Source organism: Scatophagus argus, chromosome 21 (assembly GCF_020382885.2).
Source record: "Scatophagus argus isolate fScaArg1 chromosome 21, fScaArg1.pri, whole genome shotgun sequence".
NCBI lineage: Eukaryota > Metazoa > Chordata > Actinopteri > Scatophagidae > Scatophagus > Scatophagus argus.
In genome coordinates, this window is record NC_058513.1 from 2,722,116 (window position 1) to 2,746,557 (window position 24,442).

The 24,442-nt window shown below is 40.4% G+C and overlaps 3 protein-coding genes and 1 non-coding gene across 7 annotated transcripts; 3 read left to right on the plus strand and 1 right to left on the minus strand.

Annotated features, from left to right (window-relative positions):
- Positions 1-370: 370 nt before the first annotated feature.
- LOC124052652 (zinc finger protein 271-like) lies at positions 371-6,065 on the plus strand. Of its 3 annotated transcripts, none has more exons than XM_046377145.1 (7): positions 371-733; positions 1,414-1,478; positions 1,829-1,930; positions 2,068-2,166; positions 2,339-2,449; positions 2,562-2,685; positions 3,464-6,065. In XM_046377145.1, the coding sequence occupies exons 1-7, from the start codon at positions 703-705 to the stop codon at positions 5,437-5,439; spliced, it is 2,508 nt and encodes an 835-aa protein (XP_046233101.1). In that variant the 5' UTR covers positions 371-702; the 3' UTR covers positions 5,440-6,065. The 3 variants fall into 3 exon arrangements, with proteins under 3 accessions (XP_046233101.1, XP_046233099.1, XP_046233100.1); XM_046377143.1 differs by having other exon boundaries at positions 375-733; positions 1,276-1,478; positions 3,464-6,062; XM_046377144.1 differs by having other exon boundaries at positions 376-733; positions 1,276-1,478; positions 2,071-2,166; positions 3,464-6,062.
- A 104-nt stretch (positions 6,066-6,169) lies between these two features.
- On the plus strand, positions 6,170-12,727 carry LOC124052651 (zinc finger protein 91-like). The gene is made up of 7 exons (XM_046377142.1): positions 6,170-6,378; positions 7,207-7,409; positions 8,324-8,425; positions 9,331-9,426; positions 9,602-9,712; positions 10,001-10,124; positions 10,311-12,727. The coding sequence occupies exons 1-7, from the start codon at positions 6,351-6,353 to the stop codon at positions 12,371-12,373; spliced, it is 2,727 nt and encodes a 908-aa protein (XP_046233098.1). The 5' UTR covers positions 6,170-6,350; the 3' UTR covers positions 12,374-12,727.
- A 1,092-nt stretch (positions 12,728-13,819) lies between these two features.
- On the minus strand, positions 13,820-13,892 carry trnar-ccu. Its single transcript has one exon. It is a non-coding gene; the product is annotated as a tRNA-Arg (tRNA).
- Positions 13,893-14,224: 332 nt separating this feature from the next.
- Positions 14,225-22,793, plus strand: wdr45b (WD repeat domain 45B). 2 transcript variants are annotated; one of them, XM_046376663.1, is made up of 10 exons: positions 14,225-14,426; positions 15,581-15,655; positions 16,489-16,590; positions 17,298-17,385; positions 17,684-17,778; positions 18,048-18,238; positions 18,353-18,438; positions 19,093-19,194; positions 19,289-19,410; positions 20,270-22,793. In XM_046376663.1, exons 1-10 carry the CDS (start codon positions 14,360-14,362, stop codon positions 20,374-20,376), a joined length of 1,035 nt encoding a protein of 344 aa, XP_046232619.1. In that variant the 5' UTR covers positions 14,225-14,359; the 3' UTR covers positions 20,377-22,793. The 2 variants fall into 2 exon arrangements, with proteins under 2 accessions (XP_046232619.1, XP_046232620.1); XM_046376664.1 differs by lacking the exon at positions 14,225-14,426 and adding an exon at positions 15,132-15,468.
- The last annotated feature ends 1,649 nt before the right edge of the window (positions 22,794-24,442 follow it).

Sequence of the window (24,442 nt, forward strand, 5' to 3'; positions counted from 1 at the left end):
TGCACAGTAAACATTTCCTCAGTGACTGTTATATTAATGAGCTTGAAGCTGGAGATATACGAGTATAATATTGACATTCATTCTAGTTAGGTTGTATTTACTTGTGGATCGTGCATTATGCATTAGTTGCTTTTCAGACTAATTTCTTTTGACACAAGTGCCCATATATATATTTATTTAAAAACAAAATCATTATGAAATAACTAACCAAGCTGATGAGGTAATACCCAAGGAAACGAAAGACTAACCCGTTTTGTGATGAACACAGCGATACAGCAGCTAAGAAAGGTGAGGTTTTTACTTCCACATTTGACTTTTATTGTGAAAAACCCCGGGGCAGAATTGGTTTCGTTGTCTTTAGTCATTCTTGTGAGAGGGGCATAACTGCCTATGTTCTAGCGGACCACACTTCACCATCTGACTCACCTACCTAACTAACCGACACACCTCCTGAGAGCTTCGTCATACATTTCGCCGGCGTGTCATGATGTGGGAGTGTCCTGTAGCTACTGTGTGTCCACTGTTCGCTGATAGGCCGACTTGGTTCGTGTACCTCTCAGCCAATCACAAATGTAAGTGGAGGATTACGCCGCACCCACTGATCTACAGGCCACAGTCGGACCTTTTACGATAAGAACAGAATGTGAACATATACTGCCACCCTTTCAGAAAATGTAAAATAGTTACGTGCAGTGGATAAACATGATGGAACATTATACTTCAGAGGGGAACTGTGAGTGGCTTTTCACCAAATACTGCTGTAGAACTTATTGCTAGCTAGCTAGCTAGCTAGCTGTTTAACCATTTCACGTATTCTTACACAGGGGTGATTGTAGTTCGTTTCTGAGCATATTCATACAGAAGAAACATCTTTAGCCAGTGTTACAAAATTGATAAACCATTTCTTGACTTGTTTACTGTCACCACACTGGGGAAGCAGGCAATAAAGGGCTTTGATTGGAGCATCTTCACATATATACCTATGGAATTTACAATCTCCAGAAGCAGTGATGACTGTGAGACAGGAGGTTGTTGTCACCGTCACTCTCTATAAGGTTTTCTTACTAACACACCCTCTGACTTCTGGTGATCAGCTGATCATTTGTTTGGTAATGCTGCTGAGGATCTGGTATCTGTTAAAATTCTATAACTAGATATCTATAACTATAACTAGACTATAACTTGATGTTAAGATAATCAGAATCAGAATTCCTTTATTTATCCCAGAGGGGAAATTCTTTAAAACTAAAATAATGTGCTTGTGTTACCATTCAGGTACCCCTCTTCCTCCCTCTGCTCTGCGACTCCTGGTCCCCCCAGTTCAGTTGGTCTCAGCAGTGATCTGGCAGACCGTACAACAGAAAGCTGTGGCTGATTATGGGATGCTTGAGGAGTTTGTTTCCACTGTTACAGACATTGTTCCAGAGCTTCTCAGCACCCACCAGAGGGCCCAACTTCTCCTGGGGCTCAGAGCACGGGTGAGGAGCAGTAGTCCAGTATTAACCACTAGTGATTAATATATAATAAGTGCTATGGCTGAGTTTATTGATACAACCACTGGGGAATACGCAGTGATTATAATTATGATACCCCTGAGGCTGCTTTGGTGTCTGAATCAGAATTTTCTAATTTTCCAATTTTTTAATACATTTAAGAAAATTGAATTTCAAGAATAGAAGTGTCCATTTTACAGTCACCAAAAGTATGACACTGGTTTAGTAAAAGATATGAATATTTGTAAAGTTCAGCTTGGCCAAAGTTGTGCCAAGTTTAAAGGAAGTGTTTTGTGCAAGTATTGTTCTGAAGATTTGCTGCTTTGTTGTTTTAGCTGATTCTGGACTTGTGTAAGTTTGAAGCTACTGCTGACTGTGAGCTTGTTCGGCCGCACCTGGACAGAGTGCAAATGCTCATTGAGGCGTGGGTAATGGAGGTGAGTCGAAAGTGCTTTTACTTGAAATCAATGAAGAAAAAGCACTATGTGAGAAATAAAGATCTCTTTAAAGATTAACATACACTTGACAATAATGGTTGTACTCTGCTTATTTCTTTGTAATACTCGATGTTAAGCAGGCTGGGGCTGCAGATGTGGAGGTGCCAGCCTCAGAATTTGTGGATCTAGTTAAAAACTTGCTGGAATATCCTGATGAAAGGGAGCACTTCTTTCAGGTCAGTGTTATTGTTGCATCTTGAATTAGTTCTGTTTATAGCAGATCCGTACATGAACTTGATGGGACTACTGTTTACCAAATGTTAGTCTAACTGTATTTTGTGTCTCACTGTTCTAAGGTCAGACTACTTCCCTCACATCTGTGTCTTTATATGAAACTGAAACTTTCAGAACGTTTTCCCTGAAGAGTTTGGTCCCACATATGATGAAACACTTTGTACCTTGATGTGGATCTTTCTGTCCAGACTTGAAAAGTTATTTCCTCTTCAGACCTTCCAACAGGTACATAGAGTGAACATAAAATGTGACAAGAAGTTAAGGTCATTTTGATGTCCTATGAAGGTTGGTCTGAATTTTGCTGTATTTATCGACCTATATTTTTGTTTTTCTTCAGGTTGCGTCCATGTTTGGTGAGGTGTACCCAGTTCTCGAGGAGTGTATGGACTCTGTGTCTCGACGTGAGGAGTTCAAACGCCTGCTGAAACATCAGAAACACCATAGCCAGCTGAATCACAATGGCAAGCCTCCATAGTTACTACTTCCTATGAAAGTGTCATATTAATCTTGTCTTTTTATCACTATTATACTTTTGGTGACAAAATCGCCACTCTTGAATACATATGTGGGTGGCAAGATGGTGCAGTGGTTAGCACTGTCACTTCACAACAAGAGGGTTCCAAGTTTGAGTCCCGTTCTGGGCCCTTCTGTCTGGAGTTTGCATGTTCTCCCTGTGCCTGCAATACCAAAAAGGGAATACAATATGTGATAGACTGGAGTACTGCAGGCACATTACAGCTGAGTGTCTGTATGAATGTTATAATACTATGGATTATTATGGACAAAAGAAATGATCTTCATTGTATTAAACAGTAACATAGACTTGTTTCTGAGTTGAGTCTGTGGAAAATTTTAAACATGCCTTTCAAATCCGAGGGCATAGATTGGAGATTTGTGCACACATTAAAAGAAAAACTTGCTTGGCTTTGGCAAGTATGTTCGGTGTTCATGAGGAGTGTAACAACATCATGACACAACATGTTGAGCTATAAGAGTATATTCATGGAGTGAGTGAAACAATCTAACATTAGGTAAATCTGTACTTGGATCTGTCTGTTCACCTTCGCCTGGCTCTTCCATTGACATTGCATTAATGTAGACTTAGCTATTTTGTATATAATAATCACTTTATCATATTCAAATAAATAACAGTATTTAACACTGTTTGTAACATGTTATTTGAATAATGAATAACAATTTCAAACAACCATTTGATGATGACGTTTGTTCTCTTTTCAGATGTTTCTTTGGATGGTGCCTGCATTATTTCAGCCCTCAAACTTCCTTCTGTGGAAAAAACTGAGACAGATAAAACACAAGCCATCATCTTGAATAATGTGCCATCAAGTACATCAGATTTGGACAATGAATCTTTAACATTGCCAATACCTATTGTCTCAGAAGATCAGACAGGTGAAATAAAGGTTGGTGAAACTGACTGGAGTCATGAAGAAAGCGGAACAGCTGTGCTTTTGGGTGATGTAACAAAACAGAATGAAAATATGGGTCCTCATCCTGAAAGTCAAGTGCAGGATGTTTCTCACTGTCTAAAACAATGCCATGTTCAGCTAAAAAGACTGGACATGCCGTTGTCTTTTCAGCGTCGACCCGTGAGACCAAACAGAGGCCTGAGGATGAAAAAGATTCTGTTGGAAGAGAAAAGCCAACTTTGTTTAGAGGCCCTCCCTGCCTTCAGATCAGCTTCTATGAAAGCAAAACCCTCCAGCAGGACTGTTTCAGAGATCTCTGATAATAAGGATTCAAGCAGCTTCTTCAAAGACTCATATATGGCTCCTATCACTGAATGCAGTGACGATGACTCGTGGTCTTACTACTCAGATGATGACTCTCATAAGACTAATAGTAGTAGTCCTAGTACGCCTGGTTCCTGGTCTAACTACTCAGATGATGAGTGCTCCGTAGTGACTCGAGCCAGGAGTTGTACCGAAGACGATTTGTCGTCTAGCTGCTCGAATGAGGAGTTCGTTAGTCCTAAAAGTGTATCGGAAACCAGCAGAAAGCCGGGCATCTCCAACGTCAAAGCTAGTTCTCCAAAAAAGACTCGGAAATTCCTGTGCTTTATCTGCAAGGAGCACGGGAGTAGCAGCTTGAGAACTCACATGAAAACCCACTTCCCCACTGGTGATTACGCCTGCCCACGATGTGACAGCAGGTTTAAGCTCTATTCGTCGTTCAAGCAGCACATGACTCGGACCTGCTTTGAATCCATTCAGCAGCAGGTGGATCTGGAGAGGCTGGACGAAACTAAGAACCTTTACAAATGTGACAAATGCGAAGAGGCATTCAGGTACAAAGTTACTCTGGGAAGGCACAAACTGACCCATAATGAACTCTACTGTCAGGTGTGTAGGAAGGTGTTAAGAGACGCAGCAACTCTGGCAAGGCACAAGGCCTCTCACACCCTCTTTCAGTGTAACCGCTGTGAGGAGTCCTTCACTCTTTTCAAGCCTTTGCTCAGACATTACCAAAACATCCATAAAATCAGCAGGCCATTTCGGTGCAACCGTTGTCCGAAAATTTTAGCCAAGCTGCGCGTTTTAATTGCACACGAGTGGAAACATACGGGTCATCTGCCATTCCAGTGCACTCAGTGTGGCTTGAGGTTCAGATCTGATGCAGATCTCATTTCCCATGAAAGAGTCCACACGAGAGAGAAACCCTACCTGTGTGCAGAGTGTGGCAAAACTTTCTCCCACAGGTCCAACCTGTTGCGACACTTGAATTTCATCCACAGTGAGTCTAGAAGTGAGAAAAAGTATTCTTGCTCTCAGTGTGAGAAGTCCTTCAAAGAGAAAGGATCCCTGAAAAACCACCAGAGGAGCAAACATTTAAATGAATTTTTCCGTCACCCATGTCCATACTGTGGAAAGATGTTCTCTGCATCAAGCATAGCTAGACATAAATTAATCCATACAGGAGAGAGACCTTTCAAATGCACTGTACCTGAATGCGACAGGTACTTCAGGTCAACGTCTGAAGTGAAAAGGCATGTCCTTTTACACCATACTACAGAGAGGCCATATAAATGTGACATTTGTGGAAAGGGCTTTATAAAAATGTATTTTCTTAGTGTACATGCCAAAGTACACTCAGGAGAGAAGCCATTTGTCTGCCCTATCTGTGGTAAGGCTTTCCCCAAGATCTACAGCATGCAGAGGCACAAAAAACTCGTACATACATTTGTAACGCACTAACCTCACTTGCTAGGAATGTTAAGCCTAACAGCCAAAATGACAAACAGGACAAACACTCGTTTGAGGTGGCACCAATGACATTCCTGTTACATTTGTTATGCTCAAAGATTGACAGTTTTGGAAATAAATGGTCAGAATTGTTATCCTTAGCTCTGTCTTTTTCTTAAATTTCCTTCTTTCTTGTCAAAACTCATTGCCCATTTTACACTTCAAAGTGTCCAGGTGTTTGGAACTACAACAGCGATACTGTAAAAAGCTGAATACTGCAAATTTGAAATATATATACATTTATTTTTATATATTTTAACTTAACTCAAAATATGCATTTCTAAAGTATAAATTGTTTATGTTTTGTGTTATACATGTTTTATATTTGTATATTTATGTTTTACATGTTTTTGAGAAGGAAGTTTCAAAGTGAATATCTGAATGAATGTTTTTTTGCTTTATTTGTGATATTAGTAACTCGGTGACTAGGTGCTTTAGCGGAGCAGAACAAAATTAAGACTGTGTGTCTTGATAAATTACCAAATACACAAAGGGTGTGATAGAATTGTGCTAATAAGTAAAATAAATAAAACACTTAAATAAATAAATGTGAATGAAAGAAAAACTAGATTTTTTAAAAGAAATTTTATATTAAATTTATATGTATCTGATATGTGTTGTCTGGGGTAAAGAGAAAAGAGGAACATAAAGACCGAAGATGCGGAACTTGTAAAAGCTTGCTACCTTCCGTCGGATTGTTAATCCGGACGGAACGGAAAGGAACCGTTGACGCAGATGCACAAAGATCGTCTGAGTGATTTGGGTCTCTTGGAAACAACTATCGTGAAATATTTTATGTGACTTCGGTCGAGCGACGAACATAATTTCCTTTTACTGTAATGTGACTGCAGTAAATCCACAGGATGGACGGGGGTATTTCGGACTTACCTGGTGAGTATAAACGGTTAGAGACAGATTTGTTTGGCTAGGCCGCAACGCAGCCCGCGCGCGGGAATGCCATTGCTAACTTTGTCAGGAAATGGCAACATTTTTAAAGATTTACAATTCAAAACTTTTAAATTGAACTTAGACTTCCGTTGCTATCCCACTGTTTAGTTTACCATGGAAGTCATTGGGTGCATTAATGACATTACATTCAAGAAGTGTCAGTTTCGGGATACAGGCTAACGCTAGGCTATACGTTGTATGCGCTGTGCTATCCCAGCTAACGCTAACGTTAGCTAAACTGGCATCAGTAAACTCAGATTTATTCTTTGCTAATTTCTTTCTGTCACAGCCCAACAAATAACTTGTCTTAACAAATGTATTTGCATGCTGCTGGTTGTTTGTAAACACACCAATAAAGTATTTGCACCACTGTTTATGGTGTGTTCACATATCGACAAGTTAATCCTAACATCACGTCAATCTTATATCACGGAAATGAATGTATATACATCCGCCTCAAACAAGAGCTTGGTATATAAGACTTTCCCTGTATTTGTAAACGATATGTAATATTACGTTACATCAGATGTCTGTGATTACAATGGGTACAATATCTTTTGTTGGTATAAACTCTTGGTAAACTGTTTCTGCTTTTGATCATACAGTATAACTGCAGTTAATGTTTGAATTGTAGATTTGTATGTGCTTCCTTCTTTAAGAACACACAGTATATATCGGGCCAGCGGTGCATTTATATTGTCAGCTATTTAGCCGCTAAATGAAGCTAGTATTATGAAGGCAGATCGCTAAAATTTATTTTCTTGTTTGCAGGTTCCTCCGTTCCTCTCTCTGCTTTGCGCCTCTTGGTCCCACCGATTCGGTTGATCTCTGCGGCAATCTGGCAGACGGTGGAGCAGAAAATTGTGTCAGATTATGGGCTGCTTGAAGAATTTGTATTTATGGTTACGGAGATTGTGCCACAGCTTCTCTCTGCGAGGCAGCGGGCCGAACTCATTTTGGGTCTCAGAGCACGGGTGAGGAAGAGCTGATTTTCTTGTTTCTCCAACACCACACAAAAATAAACCAAATAAGATTAAGTAGAATTTTTGTGCTGACAGGATGTAAACATCACTGAACTAACAAAACAGCACGAAAATTGACCAGAAAGCATTTTAAGATCAAAGACACAGACATATTCGTATTTATGCACAATTTTCATTGCGCTAGTTAATCAGCTGCTGATCATCAGAGAAAGTCCCAGTTAGGGTTGGGTGCTAGGTAGCTTATAATATATGGAACGACCTAATTTTTAAGCCAGCGTGTTTCAACTTGTGGTCGTCTGACGTAACAGTGCAGCTGTTTCATATACTACTAATGAAGTTTTTTGCCTCAATAGACAAATCTCAGGCAGCATGACTTGCATTAAACTCATACAGACAATGTTGTCTTACAGTATAAAGGTGCCTTAAGGCTGATACTATAAAAAAAATGAAATAAAACAGGTTTATTCCTTCTTGCATAGTGAAAAAACATCTTGTCTTTTTTGTTGTTAAAATGGTGCAAATGTCTTTTCTAAATATTCTTCCCACTGTAATATGATCATTACACTCAATTTTCAATGTGTTTGTTTTTGCATTGCTTTGGTGGGACTGTATGGATTATCACTCCTTCACAGTGACTTAACAGCCTCCGCTGTCTTGTGTGGTACTGTACTGTAAAAGGAGTACACGTATGTCTTTAAATGTGTCGGGGATGTGACTGACGTATTTTTGGAAATCCTGTACACTGGGACTGTATATAACTGAAATATTCAGATGTTACATGCAAAACTCTTCTGGTCAATAACAGAGGTTCATTAATCAGAGAAATGTCACCAGATGTTTGGTACTCTGGACTGCAGTTTGCCCTCAGAATCACTTGTTCATTATTACTGCTGCTCTGATTATAGCTGATCCTGGAGATGTGTCGCTCTGAAGAGACTGCTGACCTCCACATTATTCAGCCACATCTTGACCGAATGCAGAGTCTTAGATCTCTGTGGAACATGGAGGTGAGTCTAAACCTGAAGTCAGTTTGAATTATTGGGAGTTTTTTCTTTTTATTTATTTATTTATTTTTTTAACATTTGTTCACATCACTGTTTGTCAACAGTGCCATCCTCAGTGTTAAATAGTGAGGTTTTTCTGAAGAGAAGCACTGTGAAGTGTACAAGGAGGGTGATAAACTCAGTCCTTTTTTTGTTCTTCATCAGCCAGTTTCTCCTCTGTGAGCTTTCTGTCAGCTGACGTTGAGCTTGGCACAAAGTGGGATGTTAACATTGGAATAGCCCCCCTGCAGTGACATACTCACACCCCATCCCCCTATGGGATACCCTCCCCCATACACACGTTCACTCACTTTTTCTCACACACACTCGCATCACACAGCATTCCATAGACTGGGATTGGCACTAAGCTGCACTTTATTTACTTTGTGTTTTATATTTTTCATAAGTGTTCTTTTCTTTAAGTTATTTAGATGTGTGCCTTTAAGCCGGGGGGCTATTATGTTCGCATAATGACAATTAAAAACCGTCATATTTCAGAAATACTTCGATGCATACAGTATCCAGCAATGAGGTTGGAACTTTAATGCTTAATTTTGCAAGATGTGTATGATGGGGCTGTCACAATATCAAATTTTCTCTACATTATAATTGTAGCCAAAAGAATTCACAATTAACAATATCTATAAAGTTGTTTAAAGTAATTTGAAAAAAAGCACTGTGATAACATTACTGTAGAGTTTGAGGGGAAGTAAACACAAACATTTCATAAAGACATACACCACACTGCATTGCACAAGTAGAGAATTATTATTCTGAAATAGTGAAACATCACAAATTTCAGGGCTAAGCTTTTTGCATAATAATATTCTAAAATGACTTCTGTAATTTTACACCATCTTTTGTTGCAGACTGATAATACAGAACAAGGAGCATCGGACTCACATTTCATGGGCCTTGTCCAAAATCTGCTGCGAGATCCTGAAGAGAGAAATAATTTTTTCCAGGTACAGTTTGGTAGTATATGAGATTGGTAGATGAGGTTGATTGTTCAAAACTCATTACCTAAGTTAATATTTACTGGGAATTCTTTGTTTTCTGATGCAGCCCTGTTTTTCCTGTACTTGAGAATTCATGTTTTGTATGGACAGCTCACATATTTGACATTTATCTGTGTTTTAGGATGTTTTCCCAGGAGACTTTGGCCCCACATATGACAAAGCAATCCAGACACTGATGTGGTTGTTTCTGTCCAGACTTGAGAAGCTTCTTCCTACCCAAACTCTCCAACAGGTAGACTTTGGTACCAGTTTAAAAATAGGTTACTCCTATACTAAAGACATTTTGCTGACAGTTTATCCAGGTAGTATTTAGAATGTCACTTCATAAGGTTTATTCCTTTGGTTTTTGTATCTTTTTGTCACAGGCACTCTCGGTCAAACTCCATGTCTGCATTACTTATAACACAGGGTTTCATTGCAGTGTTGTAAAACTCAGATGTTTTTCTTCTGTTTCATATGCATTTATAGTATATAAACACATATATATATAGTATAGTAAATTTCATTTTGTCTTTTACAGATTGCATCTCTGCTCGGCGACGCCTCGTCTGTTCTCAATGAATGCATGGAGACTTTCTCTCAACCTCAGGATCTCAAAACTGTGCTAGGAGCTCAGAAAGATCTCAGCCAGTTAGAGGACATAGGTGAGCTTCTCAGAATTTCAATAACCAATTCACAGAATGTCATGAATCAATGCTTTGTTTGATGTGGAACCAATACACTTTTGCACAGTAACATCCATCAGATCAGTCCTGAACATGATATATAGAACCTGTTTAATGCGAGTTTGTATTTCTCAAATTAACAGTTTATGTGATCACTCTTTTCAGAATCTTACATTGTTGACAGTGGCATCTTGTCAGCTCTGTGTCTCCCTCCTGTGGAAAGAGTTGTGATTGTCAATGAGCAAGCAGAAACGGATGCCGAGAGCGGACTCGTGTACACCGTCTGCACAGAGATGGAGGTGGAATCTGAGAACAAAGAGGCGTATGTGGAGGCAAGTGGGACCTCCGAAGCATGTGTGCAAAGCCAGTGGTTTGGTGTCGGCAGTGAGGTGAAAGCAGAAATGGACAATGTGATGGTTAGAGATCCTGTTGAAGGCACCGAGGCCTGTGAGAGTGAAATCGCAGACGACCACCATGACAGCCAGTCGGGAACACTGATCATCGGGGAGGACGGCCAGGTGTCGGTGCTTGGCGTGGAGAAGAAGCCAAACAGGCGTGGAAGGAAAAAGAAACGTCCTGCAGATGAAGACTTTGAATTGCAAAGCAGACCGAGGGGCAAACAAGAAGATCCAGATTATGTTGTGTGGGAAAGGCCAGTACGAAAGAACCGTGGGCTCAAGATGAAACGGTATCTGTCGCAGTGGAGGAAATCTGGAAAGACACAGAGCAGTAATACTGCTAACAGTGGCCCGAAAAAGTTTGCCGGATCCCAGGGTTCAAGCAAAAGCAATGACTTGGATGAGAGAACATGCAAAGTGTGTGGCAAGGTGGTGAGTCGTGCCAAGTTCTTAGAACGTCACATGAATCGACACTCAGAGGAGATGCCCTATTCTTGTCCTGCGTGTAAAAGGTTTTATAAGAGCTTGCGTTACTTGCAACAACACAGATGTCCAAATCTAACAAAAGCAAAACCTGGCAGGAAAGCAAAGGAACCAGAGACCGCCACTGATGAGGGCGAACAATCATCCAGCGGGGTTCCTTGCGAAGCTACCAGTGAAGAGCAGCCATCGGACAACACCGGCGAGGACCTCGATTACTTGCCCACTGCAGACCAATCTTCCAAAGAATCCGGACAGAAAAGCCCAGAAGGAAACAAAAGTGTGATAGAAGGCCCATTCTACTGTCCTCACTGCAGTGTTGAGTTTAAGTGCAAACAAACTTTTAGGTTCCATTTGAGAAACATTTGCTACAATGAGCAACAGGTGGATCCTGAGAAACCTGAAGATGTTAAACACTGTTTCAGGTGTGATGAATGTGACAAGGCATTCAGGTACAAATCAACATTGGATTCCCACAAACAAACTCACAACCCCCTCTACTGCGAGGTGTGTATGAAACTGGTGCGTGACTCAGAGGCACTAGCGATGCACAAAGAATCCCACACTCCATTTCAGTGCAACCAGTGTGAGGCAAATTTCCCCGTCTTTAAGGCCCTTCATAAGCACTACATCGACGTTCACAATCCCACCGAGCCTTTTACCTGCACCCACTGTCAGACAACCTTTGCCAGTTTGAAGCGTTTCATCAGACATGAGTGGAAACACACCGGTTACCAACCATTTCAGTGCACTAATTGCAGTAAAAGATTCCGATCGTACTCTGACCTGGTGGAGCACCAGAAGAAACACACTAAAGCATATCCATTCCTCTGCTGGGAATGTGGCAAGAAATTCAGGCATGGCGTTACATTGACAAGGCACGTGGAGCGTGTGCATCACGCTGGCGAACCTGTGACCGAGAAACCCTTGCCAACCTTCACCTGCGCTCAGTGCGGCAAGTCCTTCACTTCCAGAAGATGCCTTTTAAAACATGACAATTTCCATCACAAAGGACTGCGCTTTCCATGTGAGCACTGTGGAAAAGGATTCTTTGGAAAGGATGCTTTGGTGAGGCATACTTTGATTCACACGGGCGAAAGGCCTTTCAAGTGCGAAGACTGTGAAAAGTCTTTTAGATCCGCTGCAGAATTAAAGATACACAGGAGATACCATACTGGGGAAAGACCATTTAAGTGCAGCATCTGTCAGAAAGGTTTTGTCCAGTCCTGCTTCCTTACCCTACACATGCGCACCCATACAGGAGAGAGACCGTACGTTTGTGCAGTATGTAACAAGGGATTTTCAAGCTTGCATGGCCTGAAAAGACATAAGAGACTTGTTCATGCATAATTTTAACATTGCTAATTCCAATGGGGGATGTTCTGTTTCCCAGCTGAAGGTCAGAGGTCAGCTTCAGCTTTAGACCTGAACTTGAGGAATCTGATTTGACCTTACTCAAGGACACTTCAGTGCTGTCATCGTTGAAGGACATTTTTCTTAAATGTTAGCCACATTGTTATTTCTGTGGCTGTCACAGCTTGGATTGTTAAGATCTGTTTAAATGTATAGTGCATTATAAAATGTAATGTAATTTTTTACAGAAATGTTTGCTGTAGTTCTACATAAGATTTGTATGTATAAGTGATATAAACCTTGGTTCCTAGGGGAATTTATTTCTTTTTCTTGAATAAATTGAACATTTGATTCCAAGTGTTGTTTCTTGTTGACCTGATTTTGTGCTGGATTTAATACAGGGAGGAAGCAAAGATAACCACTTTCACAAATAGCATAATTGGATTTTGCTGCAAAAGCCATTTAATATCGATGTGTGAAAACGTTTGAAATTGTGGTTACTAAGCTAAACTGCATATCTGCTATGTTCAACCACCACCCGCATGGCTCATAATTTGTTTGGGGCGTTACTAGCTAAAACTGCACCTGCCTTATGACCAGCAGGCAACCAGGGAGGTTTAATGTCAGGTTTTATTTGTTACAGGTAACAGTCCTCCCTCCCACTCAGCATATTGACATGTCGCAGTAAGTAAAGTACAGTAAGTAAATGGAATGATAGCTGAACTGCATACAGCTGCTCCAGTGTCTCTATTGAGTAGAATGGAGCCATAGTTAGTAATATTACTGAGCTTTAGTAACAAATGCTTTGTATGAAACCCTATATGGTAGCATTTTAAGACCGGTACAGAGGTAGACTCAAAAGAACAATACACTTAACATCTCAGTCATAGTCATGTGTAATTATTTGCATTAATGGAAATGTTACATTAGGTTTGCCAGTTAGGTGTGTGCAGGATTCTGCTTTCTAGGGGTACTTTATGCTGAAAAGGGTCTATTCAACCATGCAAAAACACAATTTATCAAAACTAAACAGTATGACATGCGATACATACCATTCAAAACTTCCTTTGTTAACATCTGAGCAAAATCGATTTTGTCAGGTGATGATAGCCTTTGAAACACACACATGAATTCGGTTCAGTCGACCGTTTTGCTGAGAGCAATCATTCAGTTGGCTGGTATTCGATTTATTTCATATGCAGCTCAGAGCTTGAGAACTGGGACCATTAATAGTTGTGTACACTGCAGCACTAAATGGATAAACTAATAATAAATAATTGAACAACCTAGGTGACTGCATAATAATTGTGAAACCATGTTTACTTTGTAATTAGTGTATAAATTATACTATCATACTTGTTGTCGCTGGTATGTCATTACTAAACCCACTTCATTTCGACGTTTAGCTGCTTTACACCAACGTAACCCCGTCAAAAAAATTTTCACCCCAGATGGGACTCGAACCCACAATCCCTGGCTTAGGAGGCCAGTGCCTTATCCATTAGGCCACTGGGGCTAAACAAAGTAGGTTTCCGCATTGTCTCCATAAGTAGTCTAAATACTAATGTTGCATATTTCGTTTGGTATAATATTTATTGCATGTTGGTGTGAATGATGGTGATACGCCACCTCTGCCTCATCTAGAACCAGATAATGGACAACAACTTACTGAAGTCATAGTTTGGTGATTAAAATTCTTTGATCATTCTTGCCTCGTAATGTGTTTACTTTTAGTGAAACCATTAATAAAGATGATAATGACATTGTTTTAGCGTTAAGTATTTGATCAAATACACTGGCTTGCAAAGTTCAACGAAAACTTCCTTTGATCTTGACCGGTGACACTTCTCTCCAAGCAGGAACCAGCCTCAGTTGTTTTCCTTCTTTCTGCCCAGCAGACTCCGGAGGAATGGTAGCTGGTTAGCTTTTCAGGCAGGAGCATTTGGTTAACGTTATTTGGCATTCAGTTGTTCTTTTAAAATAATGAATTTACTACCGTCTAATCCTCACGGGAATGGGCTCCTTTATGCTGGATTTAACCAGGATCATGGTAAGAAGGGGTGCTCTCTCATGTATTTTTTACCATATGGAAATCGACAGTGTCGTCGATGCTAGGCTAACGTTGCTAAACCGAATTCTTCACTGAATTAACTATGACATAATCTAAACAACTACAGCTTTACATTTTCATGGTTTGAAAATTTCTTTCGCCGTTTTCAATCAGTAACTCGAACTGCCAAACGTTAAGTTTATGTTAGGTTTCCCTGGCTAGCTGATGTAGCTAGTCAGCTAAAGCTAATAGTAACTTCGCTTTTTGTTGTCAGCTAACCAGCTACTGCTAGATCAGTTTGACAAGGGATGTGAAATTAGATACAAACAGGCTCTTATTTGGAGAATTCAAATTAGAACCGTGTACAAACGGAAACTGATGTAGGTAAATTTAAACGATAATGTTAGCTGAGTTTGCATCCACCATCATATTAGCCGTTCCTTGGTTAACAGTTACTATAACGGCTAAATCGCTAGCGTTAGCTAGGTAACAGTTTGCTAAGTTGGACGGTTGTCGCATTATTTGGTATATGTTATATCAACTACGCACAAGATAAATCCAGTCCAATTTAAGACCCCCACGTTTTAGAGGTATTTTTTGTTACAATTTTAAAGACCTTTTTTTTTGTTAATCCGTACATTATAAAAATGTCTTCGTTCCCCTCCCACACATTCACACAGGCCGTAGAGTTTAAGTACTCTTCTTAGTCGGTCCTAACTTAGCATTAAATTAACACCATTGACTGAAATCACTGGTACCAGTTAGCTTTGCTTGAACTGAGAGTAGTGTAACGTAAGTGGTAAGCTATCAAAGACCTCATGTGACCACATGAAAAACTAACAGTGGCAATCATCATCATTATCGTCATCTTATGTCAACGTACGTTGTGTTAGTCTCACTTGCATTCCACCCTGGGTTAATCATTTGTTCCACGCTCTGTGCCAGTTATCTGTTATGACTGCTCTGTTATCACAGGACTGGGCCAGTTTGTTAAATTGACTTCTGAGTATTGCCATGTTGTGTGACATCAGTACTGCAAAGGGTGAGGGTCTAGGTGTGATTCCGTTCGAAAGATCCCCCGTTATGTCAACAACGGCTGATTAATATTCTCTGTAGTTAATGATCCATTCCCGTTTCTTTGTGTGTCTCTCCAGGATGCTTTGCCTGTGGTATGGAAAATGGATTTCGTGTCTACAACACAGATCCTCTTAAGGAGAAGGAGAAACAAGGTAACCTCCTCTGCAGACATTATTGCTTGTAACTGGTACAAAATATTTTTTTAACTTGGTCACTCACTCACATATATGGTTTATACCTCAGTGAACAGTCTTCCATTATGTGACATATTGATACTACTGGGGTAGAATTGTTAAAAAAAACAGTACAGTCCGTTGTTTAATTAAAAATATAAGGGTGGCATGTTGTGTAAGCTTTTCGTAACAGAATTAATCATTGATAATTGACATTGCAGACAATTCATGAAGGGAGCTGTCATAAATTGTCCATCCCAAACAATGATAATAGAGGGATGCTTTATGTTTGACAGCTAATTTGAAGTCCCTGTTCAAAGCTATTTGGTTTATGACTGCAGAAAAATGAGTCAAACCAGCCAGTTCTGCTGAACAAAGTATTTTGGCAGAATTGCAACTCTTTAAGTATGGAGGGACGGAGGAGGAAGTTTGGCTCGGCACATGACCTGCTCCAGAGTTACTTCTCTAACTTGTAGGCCACAAGCAATCTGCTTTCCTTTTCTGTTCTGATCCTTGCTGATGACGAGCTTGGCAGCACATTGCACTTCTCTGTCCTGCTGGCTTCATCTGTGCTGTAGATGAAGTGGTGGGGCGGTGGCGGCGGCGGTGGTGTCTTGATTGTGCGGAATGCAGAAGCTTTCTCATCATTGTGGTTTGTTGTGGGAAGCTGAGCCAGTAGGGATGAGTAAGCAGTAGTGATTAGAAACAGTGCGAAAGTTTACAGCCACTTGTAATGTTAATGGAAGGATTCTTTTGCAAACAAGTTACACTTGTTGTTACTGATGTTCACTACCAATGATGTTGACTTTCAGAGTTCCTGGAGGGCGGGGTCGGCCATGTGGAGATGCTGTTTAGGTGTAACTATTTAGCACTAGTGGGTGGAGGAAAGAAACCCAAGTATCCGACCAACAAAGGTATGTTTCCTTAGTTATTATTAAGTAAGTTAGTAATGTTGACAGATTGCTTTTTTTTCTTTTCCACATCAATGATGTCTTGTAGTTCGATTTTCAGTTCTTCACATCTTGAAAAGTGTTTGGAGAAAAAAAACCCTTTGAAGGTTTTAAAAAGCCTTAAATTCCATTTACAAAACTCTGTGTGATTACGGGCTTTTGGGAGACGTTACGCACTTAATAAACTAACAGTGGGATTTTCAGTCAGCAGCATCAGACCTGCAGCAGATGCTGTCACTACAGCAGAAGCCTCATTTCATTCATTTTCATTTTAGTAGAAACATCAATGAATTCATCTTTTTTTTTTTTGTTAGTTCATTGGTTTGATCCATTTTATGCTGCATCTCTGAGTCCAGGTTTTCTTCATTAATTTTCTCATTTGGAATTACTTGGGAGGTACTTTGATATGATTATAAGTATAAGTACTTCTGGGTCATATCATCCTCCTTGGTTTTCTGTCATACCTTCATACCTTGGCTGGCATGAACATGAAGCTGGTATTAAATTTCTTTCCATGTCCATTAAAAATTTATAATGAACTGGCAGAAAGCTTCATTGAAGATTAAGAACGTATAAGAATTTTTTTGATTTTTGAGGTGAACTGGCCCTTTAACATGGCCCATTTTATTCATGACTGTTGAATAATGTGTTTTGTTTTGTTTATACTCTAGTGATGATCTGGGATGACCTGAAGAAGAAGACAGTTATTGAGATCGAATTCTCGACAGAAGTCAAAGCGGTGAAGCTTCGGCGCGACAGGTAAAAATAAATAAATAAATAAAGTGGAACTTTTTAAAGCTGCTTCGTCTGTTCGGGGGTTGCCTCCGGTCAGTTTGTTGGTGTACTTCATTCATGGTTGCAAAATAAGTGTTGTGTAATGCATTAGTGAGTAGATGGGAGTTTCCTCTTCAGGCGCAGCCATGTTGTTTAGGTATTTCTTGTATCAGCCACACATCACATGGTCACATTAGTATTACATGTGTGAATGCTGTTTGAGTAGATTATTGGACATTTAGTTTAAAGTTTAGCCTGCGTGTTGGTTTGCCTTTGTTCTCAGGATTGTTGTGGTCCTGGACTCGATGATCAAAGTCTTCACTTTTACCCACAACCCCCATCAGCTGCACGTGTTTGAGACCTGCTACAACCCCAAAGGTCAGACATTCCGCTCTGTTGTAAACTCTTCAAATCAGACTTTAAATCAGCCTGCTCCGTCCTACAGACTCGACATCTAGAACATGCATGTTCTTTGGCGGGTGCAGAAAACGTTTCTACATCATGACGGAGCGTCTTTTAAACCCACATTAAACATTGTTTTAATCTGGACTCAAATTCAGCACCAAAATGTTCGAAAGAGTCGGCACAAATGTCACACAACTTCACGTTCTAACCGTCTTTTATTCCCCCCCCTTTGTTCTCTTCAGGTCTTTGTGTGCTGTGTCCCAACAGCAACAACTCTCTACTGGCGTTTCCCGGCACTCACTCAGGACACGTGCAGATAGTGGACCTGGCGAATACCGAGAAGCCCCCAGTTGATATCCCCGCCCATGAGGGGGCGCTGTGCTGCATTGCTCTAAATCTGCAGGGCACCAGGATAGCTACAGCATCAGAGAAAGTAAGCCATACCGGGGCTGAAGTGAAGTCAGAATAATCGTCCTTCACTTGTTTTGTCGTTTGTTTCTGTTGTTGCTTTTTTTTTGTGACTAATCCGTGTTTCGCGTCTGCGCAGGGGACTCTTATTAGAATTTTCGACACATCTGCGGGTCAGCTCATACAGGAGCTAAGACGAGGCTCTCAGACAGCTAACATATACTGGTGAGTGCTGAATAATAATGCTGTTCACATCTTTGCCTCATCGTATTGCAACGGTTTTGCCCTCGTGTTCGTGTTGGTGACGAAAGAAAAACGTTACAAGGCAGAGTTACAGCTGATGCTGATGGGGAAGATTCCTGAAAACATCTGCAGAATGGTCAAAAAAAAAATATGATAATGTTCTTCTGTTTGACTAGCAAAAGACAAAGCAGGCGTGTGAAGACAGTTACTGTCTCATTTCAAAGCCTTTTGCAACCTTTGACAGACTATTTGCTCTGCCTGCTAGAATGCGACGTTAGAAAAGACGCTTTTCTCTTATCTTCACTCCTCTTCCTTCCTCTTTAATGTGTGTGTTAAACTGCCTTCTTGCAGAGTCATTGCCAGAGTGTGTGTGAGGTATCCCACAACAGGAAGTCTTGAATGTGCAACACTGCATGCTTTCCAGTCATATTAAAGTGTCTATGAGATTGACATTGCAGGATTTATGGATTATGGGACTAGCATTTGCTCGGTGCTTCAATCCCCGACTCTGGGCTGCATATCTTGTGCCCCTGTGTTGACCTGAATGGGTTTTAGTTTTGTAAGTACATGAATGAGCTCACGAAAGCTTGTAGTTTTCTCATTTCTCATCATTCCCATCTGTTCTGTATTTTTCAGCATCAATTTCAACCAGGATGCATCCCTCATCTGTGTGTCCAGTGACCATGGCACTGTGCACATCTTTGCTGCAGAGGACCCCAAGAGGAACAAGCAGTCAAGGTTAGTCTCTGTTGAAGGCATGTTTTCCAAACAAGTGATGTTGCAGAGCTCTGTCTGATTGAGCGATCCGTTGATCGGGTCCTTCTCTCTGCAGTTTGGCATCGGCCAGCTTTCTTCCTAAATACTTCAGCTCCAAGTGGAGCTTCTCCAAGTTCCAGGTCCCTTCAGGATCTCCCTGTGTGTGTGCCTTTGGAACGGAGCCCAACGCTGTCATTGGTGAGTTCAGCTTCTCAGGATCCATGACTCTCATTATGTCACACTTACCGATCAGACTCAGAGGGGATCACATGCGAACCCGGTCACTCTGTATGGTGGTCAACATTATCGGGGTTACTGGGGTTTCATGGACTGTCTGTCATTTAGAGGATCATTCTGGTTCTTATTTTGGTGGTTTTGGTGCTTTTTATCAGTAATGATAACGTGGTACACATCAGATGAACTGTTGAGAATTGGGATAGGTCCATAAGCACAATCCTACACAAGTGAGTTAAACTTACTCAGATTAGAAAACACATTAACCCAGATTGTTAAAAAAATTTTTCTAGTTCTTTGGCTCTCCATAAGCAATCCAGATCAAGTGATGAATCCTTCCCATCATCTACGTAACTTGTTCAGTCAGTAAGCAGCTGTTAGAAGGCATTGTAATGTGTTGTCTAAGTCCAGCCATGTCAGTGTCTTTTATGATCATCACCATTTTTATGTCGCCGTTAGCCTAAATGCCGAAGGTCATTACTGTTCATATTCCCTGCCCTCATAGCAATCCACTTTATCGGTGTTGCCTGAGGAGTTTTGTCAAAGGGAAGTGGGTTCAGGCCTCAGTTAAAGGCCTTTGAGTCTAAAAGTGTCCTTTGAGTGCTGGGATCCAACAGTGCTGAGTTTTGTCACAGTGTGAGCAGAGCAGAGTGACAGTCATGTTCAGGCCACCCAAAAAGCACGTCTTTATTTGATGGTTACTTATCTATGCAACATGCACAGATAGGTTATGAAAGAACAGAGGAATTGTCCGATTTTCTGTGTGGCCTGAGTTTGCTGATCGAGTGTGTTCCGCTCTGGTTTCTCTCCCTCCACCATGCAGCCATTTGTGCTGACGGCAGCTACTACAAGTTCCTGTTCAACCAGAAAGGGGAGTGTTCCAGAGACGTATATGCCCAGTTTCTGGAGATGACCGATGAGAAAATATGACCCTTGACCCCTCTGGAGACAGCCTGTTTTTCTTTGTCTTTTTTTTTTTTTTTTTTTTTTTTAAATTTCAGAGGAGGCAGGAGAGGTCCTTTGTTACACTTCTCCATATCTTGTGAGACTCTGTAAATGAGCAACAGATGAAGGGAGGACAAAGAAAGAGAAGCACGGACTTGGGGTTGGGAGGTGGGGGGGAGGGGGGGTAAACTCTTACAGTACAGATGAAGACATGAAAGAACCAACAGGGATGCAGACTTTTGTCTCTCACAGACTCCCGAGGACAGTCTGTGGACGGAGGGACACATATGTTGACTGAACTCCCAAACCAAACACTAGAGAGAAAACAAAAAGAGGGAAAAGTTATTTTTCTGAATGGAGAACAAGCCGCTTTTTAAGACGTCTTCCGAGGAATTTACAAAGGATGGCTATTTTTAATCACATAGATGATTGTGATAGTTAGATGGTTTGCAGATATTGAGATTTTTGTCAACTAACACCACCTAACCTAACTATAGGGAGTGCCTCGAGACTGGAGCGAATCTGTATGTGCTGCACATATTACTGTTTCATATATACATATGTGTGTTTGTGTATATACAAATGTATCATATTAGGTGTTTGCAATGCAGGATCAGAATGAGGTAACTGTTGTGTCCCCACTGCTGTGATGATGGTTCAGACTCTGAATCAGACTCTGATCCTGCATTGTGAAGCGTCACCATAGTATTACCTACTAGATTTTCTTAATATTCACTGTATAAACACAAAGCGCCAGACTGAACTTCTAACTGCATAGAAATGTACAGAATAGTATCAGAAAAAAAATTCACTCTTCCTTTGTTCATACATTGTGCAATATATGTTTTTCCATAATTTTTTTCTTTTGTTGTGAAAGTTGTTTTTTGTTTCTGTATGCCCACAAAAGCTTAAAGGAATAGTTCATCATTCCTTGGATGTTATTCCAAGTTATTCACTTTCTTGTCAGCAGTTACATAAGAAGACCAATGCCACTCTTCTGTTTTTATTCTAACTATGAAGCTGCAGCCAGTTAGCTTAGCTTAGCATTAACACGAGTAACAGCTTACACGTTATAGCTTGTTTGGTTTGATCTGTACAGACTAAAAGTGTAAAAACAACAAGGTGTGGTTTTGCTGGGATAATGTGGATTTTATTTATTATTTCTTTAGCTGGCAGCAGCGACTTGTGAGTTTTTACAGTTGGGCTTTTGTATGGGAATCAAACAAATGAGATATAATGTGTTAAATGGACAGAGTCAGGCTAAATCTCTCCCTATGTTTTCAGTTTTTATGTTAAGCCAACTAGCTGCTAGCTTTAGCTGGTTTGTGGACTACAAAGCCCCGCCCACACTGTGGAATTGATCAATAGCCACATCCTAAAACATAGTCTTCTTTGTGGTCTATTTTACTCTGCATGTGACCATAATTTACAAATGTATTGAAGAAGACTTGGGACTACTGACTGAGACCATAAACTCATTAGTCACCGGTTAACTGAGCTAATCATTTTCAGACTTCTTTTTGAAACCAGTAGAGGCGCCCCCTGCTGGTTTAAGGCACTTCCGTAATTGTATCATTGTTCAGACCCAAAAGCTCCATCCAGTTATAATACAGCCTTTGCTTTGGTTTCATGCTTACCTCACAGACATCTGAGTGGTACGTTTTACTTATTAAACTCACAGCAAGAAAGTTTCTTTTCCAAAATTATTGCTTTACAAGTTTGTGAAGGTTGACTGTTGGTTGCTCCTACCTGAACAGGAAAGCTGAAGAGCCAAACAAACACATGCATATTCTAAAAATCTAATTGATTTTGGATGCTTTTTTTTTCTTTTCAGCAGCCCAGACCTACAAAAACATGAAGAATAATCTGAACACAGTTCAGATTGCTCTTCACATTTAATGTCAGTACATTATTACCCCAGTACAATTAAATCAGAACTCTTCTGAAGGCTGATTGGTTGCTGCATATACATGTGGTTGGCCAGTTTGGCACCTTTTAATTTAAATTAAATGGCAACACTCTTGACTTTGAGTGTAGTTCATGTCCCGTGCCAGTGATTGAAGTTAACTGCTTCACTCTGGCCCCTAACAGCATTGATCAGTTCAGCCAATGCAAAGCCTGTGGCCATAACCAGGAGACTGTTTTTGTTTTTTTTCCTTCCATATGTCATGTTAATCGACTGCATTATTGTTACTTCAGTGCAAAAACACATTTCATTTGCGTTGCTTTGTGCATCAGATTGTACCATTGCAGGTTTGACACAGCACCTGGCGGTCACTGACCACAATAGAGGACGCTGCACAAAATGAAAAGCCAACTTGTTTCTGACGCACTCAGAATGATTGTAAAACGCGTTTAAATTTGTGAATAAAATGTAACATCTGCTTTTACAGTTAAAGAACTATGGGCTGTTTCAGGTTATTTATTTATTTATTTTTCTACTTGAAACAGAGTGTAGTCTCTCCATTGTATTGAATATCAACAATTTTGATTGTTGATTGCCTGTCCTACATCTTGAATTAAAGAGCCCCCCCCCCCACACACCGTAAACCCCTCCTCCCCTGGATATCGTAGGTGTTTCTAACCAGCAGCTTGATAGTATTTGACGTTTCCACCTTTTCCCACCGTGAGGTCATGACTTACCTGGATTCTCCAGTGAGAAGGAACTTTAAAAATGCCTTGTCCAGCCACGTGTGCAGGTAGAAATGCTGAAACCTGTTGTGAATGGCTACACCTCAGGGCTGCATCCCACTGGTTATTGATATATTGTACATTGTAATAATGTTAAAGTCTGCTACAGCATCCTCACCACTCTGTTGTTTTAATATTCGGCCCACAACGCTATCCAATAGGCTATTGCTGGTGATTGTAACCAATCAACACTGAATAATCTCAATGTGCAAAATTACTTAAGTTATCAAATAAATGTAGTGGAGTTAAAGTACTATCTTTGCCTCCTAAATGTAGTAGGGTGAGAAAAAAAATAAATTGAAATGCCCAAGTAATAGTACAAGTACATTACTGCAAATGTACTGTATATCTGTTCCAAATGTCAGTTATTGGTTTCTTTGATTACTAATAATCAATATCGTATTGGCCTTGAACAAACTATATTGGTCAATCCAATATAGCGGAGGTATTGGAATAGAACTTTTTTAAGACATTTTGACTTGTCACAGAAGGAAAAGCACAGGTGAAACAAATTTAATCCACAATAATCAGGTGTTCTGCCAAACCACGACAGTGAGACAACCTATCACGATAGAATCCTCACAGCAGGTCACCTAAGTGGAAGCCAATTGTTGCTTTTACTGTTACGACGAGCCAAGAGGTTTGCTGTGCAGAGAAGTTGCACTGGTCCATCGCTTGTGTGAACCAGTTCATGTTAAGCTTACTGAACCCCTTTAGTCCTTCCATCCAAATCCTCCTCTGGCCAGCTCCATCACTGGAAAAAAAAATTGAGTCAACTTGTTTTTGTCCCTAAAGGAAGCTGATAGTATTCGAAGGAAGTTTTTCCACCCCTGTGGTACGCACACTTCCTTTCAACAGTGTGACCAAACTGTGTGGAATGCATGCGAAACTAAACAGCATGCATACCCCCCCCAATTCCAGATGGCAACGCTTGGTAAGTCATTCCATCTTTCCTCACTCTAACAAAAAGAAAAGGATTCTTCAAGCAGACAGACTTTTGAATTTGCATTTGCTCAGCAGAGAAGACTTTTACTCAAAGAAATACAAACTAAGAGGTTATGTGTTTTAAATAAATTTATATATATAAAAAAAAAAAAAGCATTTACCCACTGAAGCAGAACGAACATCTATCACTTGTTTTTCCTCGTGTAACATAGAATAGACTGTTTAGTAGCCCGAACAGAATAAAATAATCAAGCAAAGAGACTGCCAACTTCAACACAAAGGTAACAAACACAGCCCATGATGACACGGGGGGAAATAAACGAAAATACAAAAAAGGAAAACAAAAAAAAAAAAAAACAACTAAGAGGGTTAAGTGCAGCACTGGTCAGAATCATATAGCGTAGATTCAGTCTAA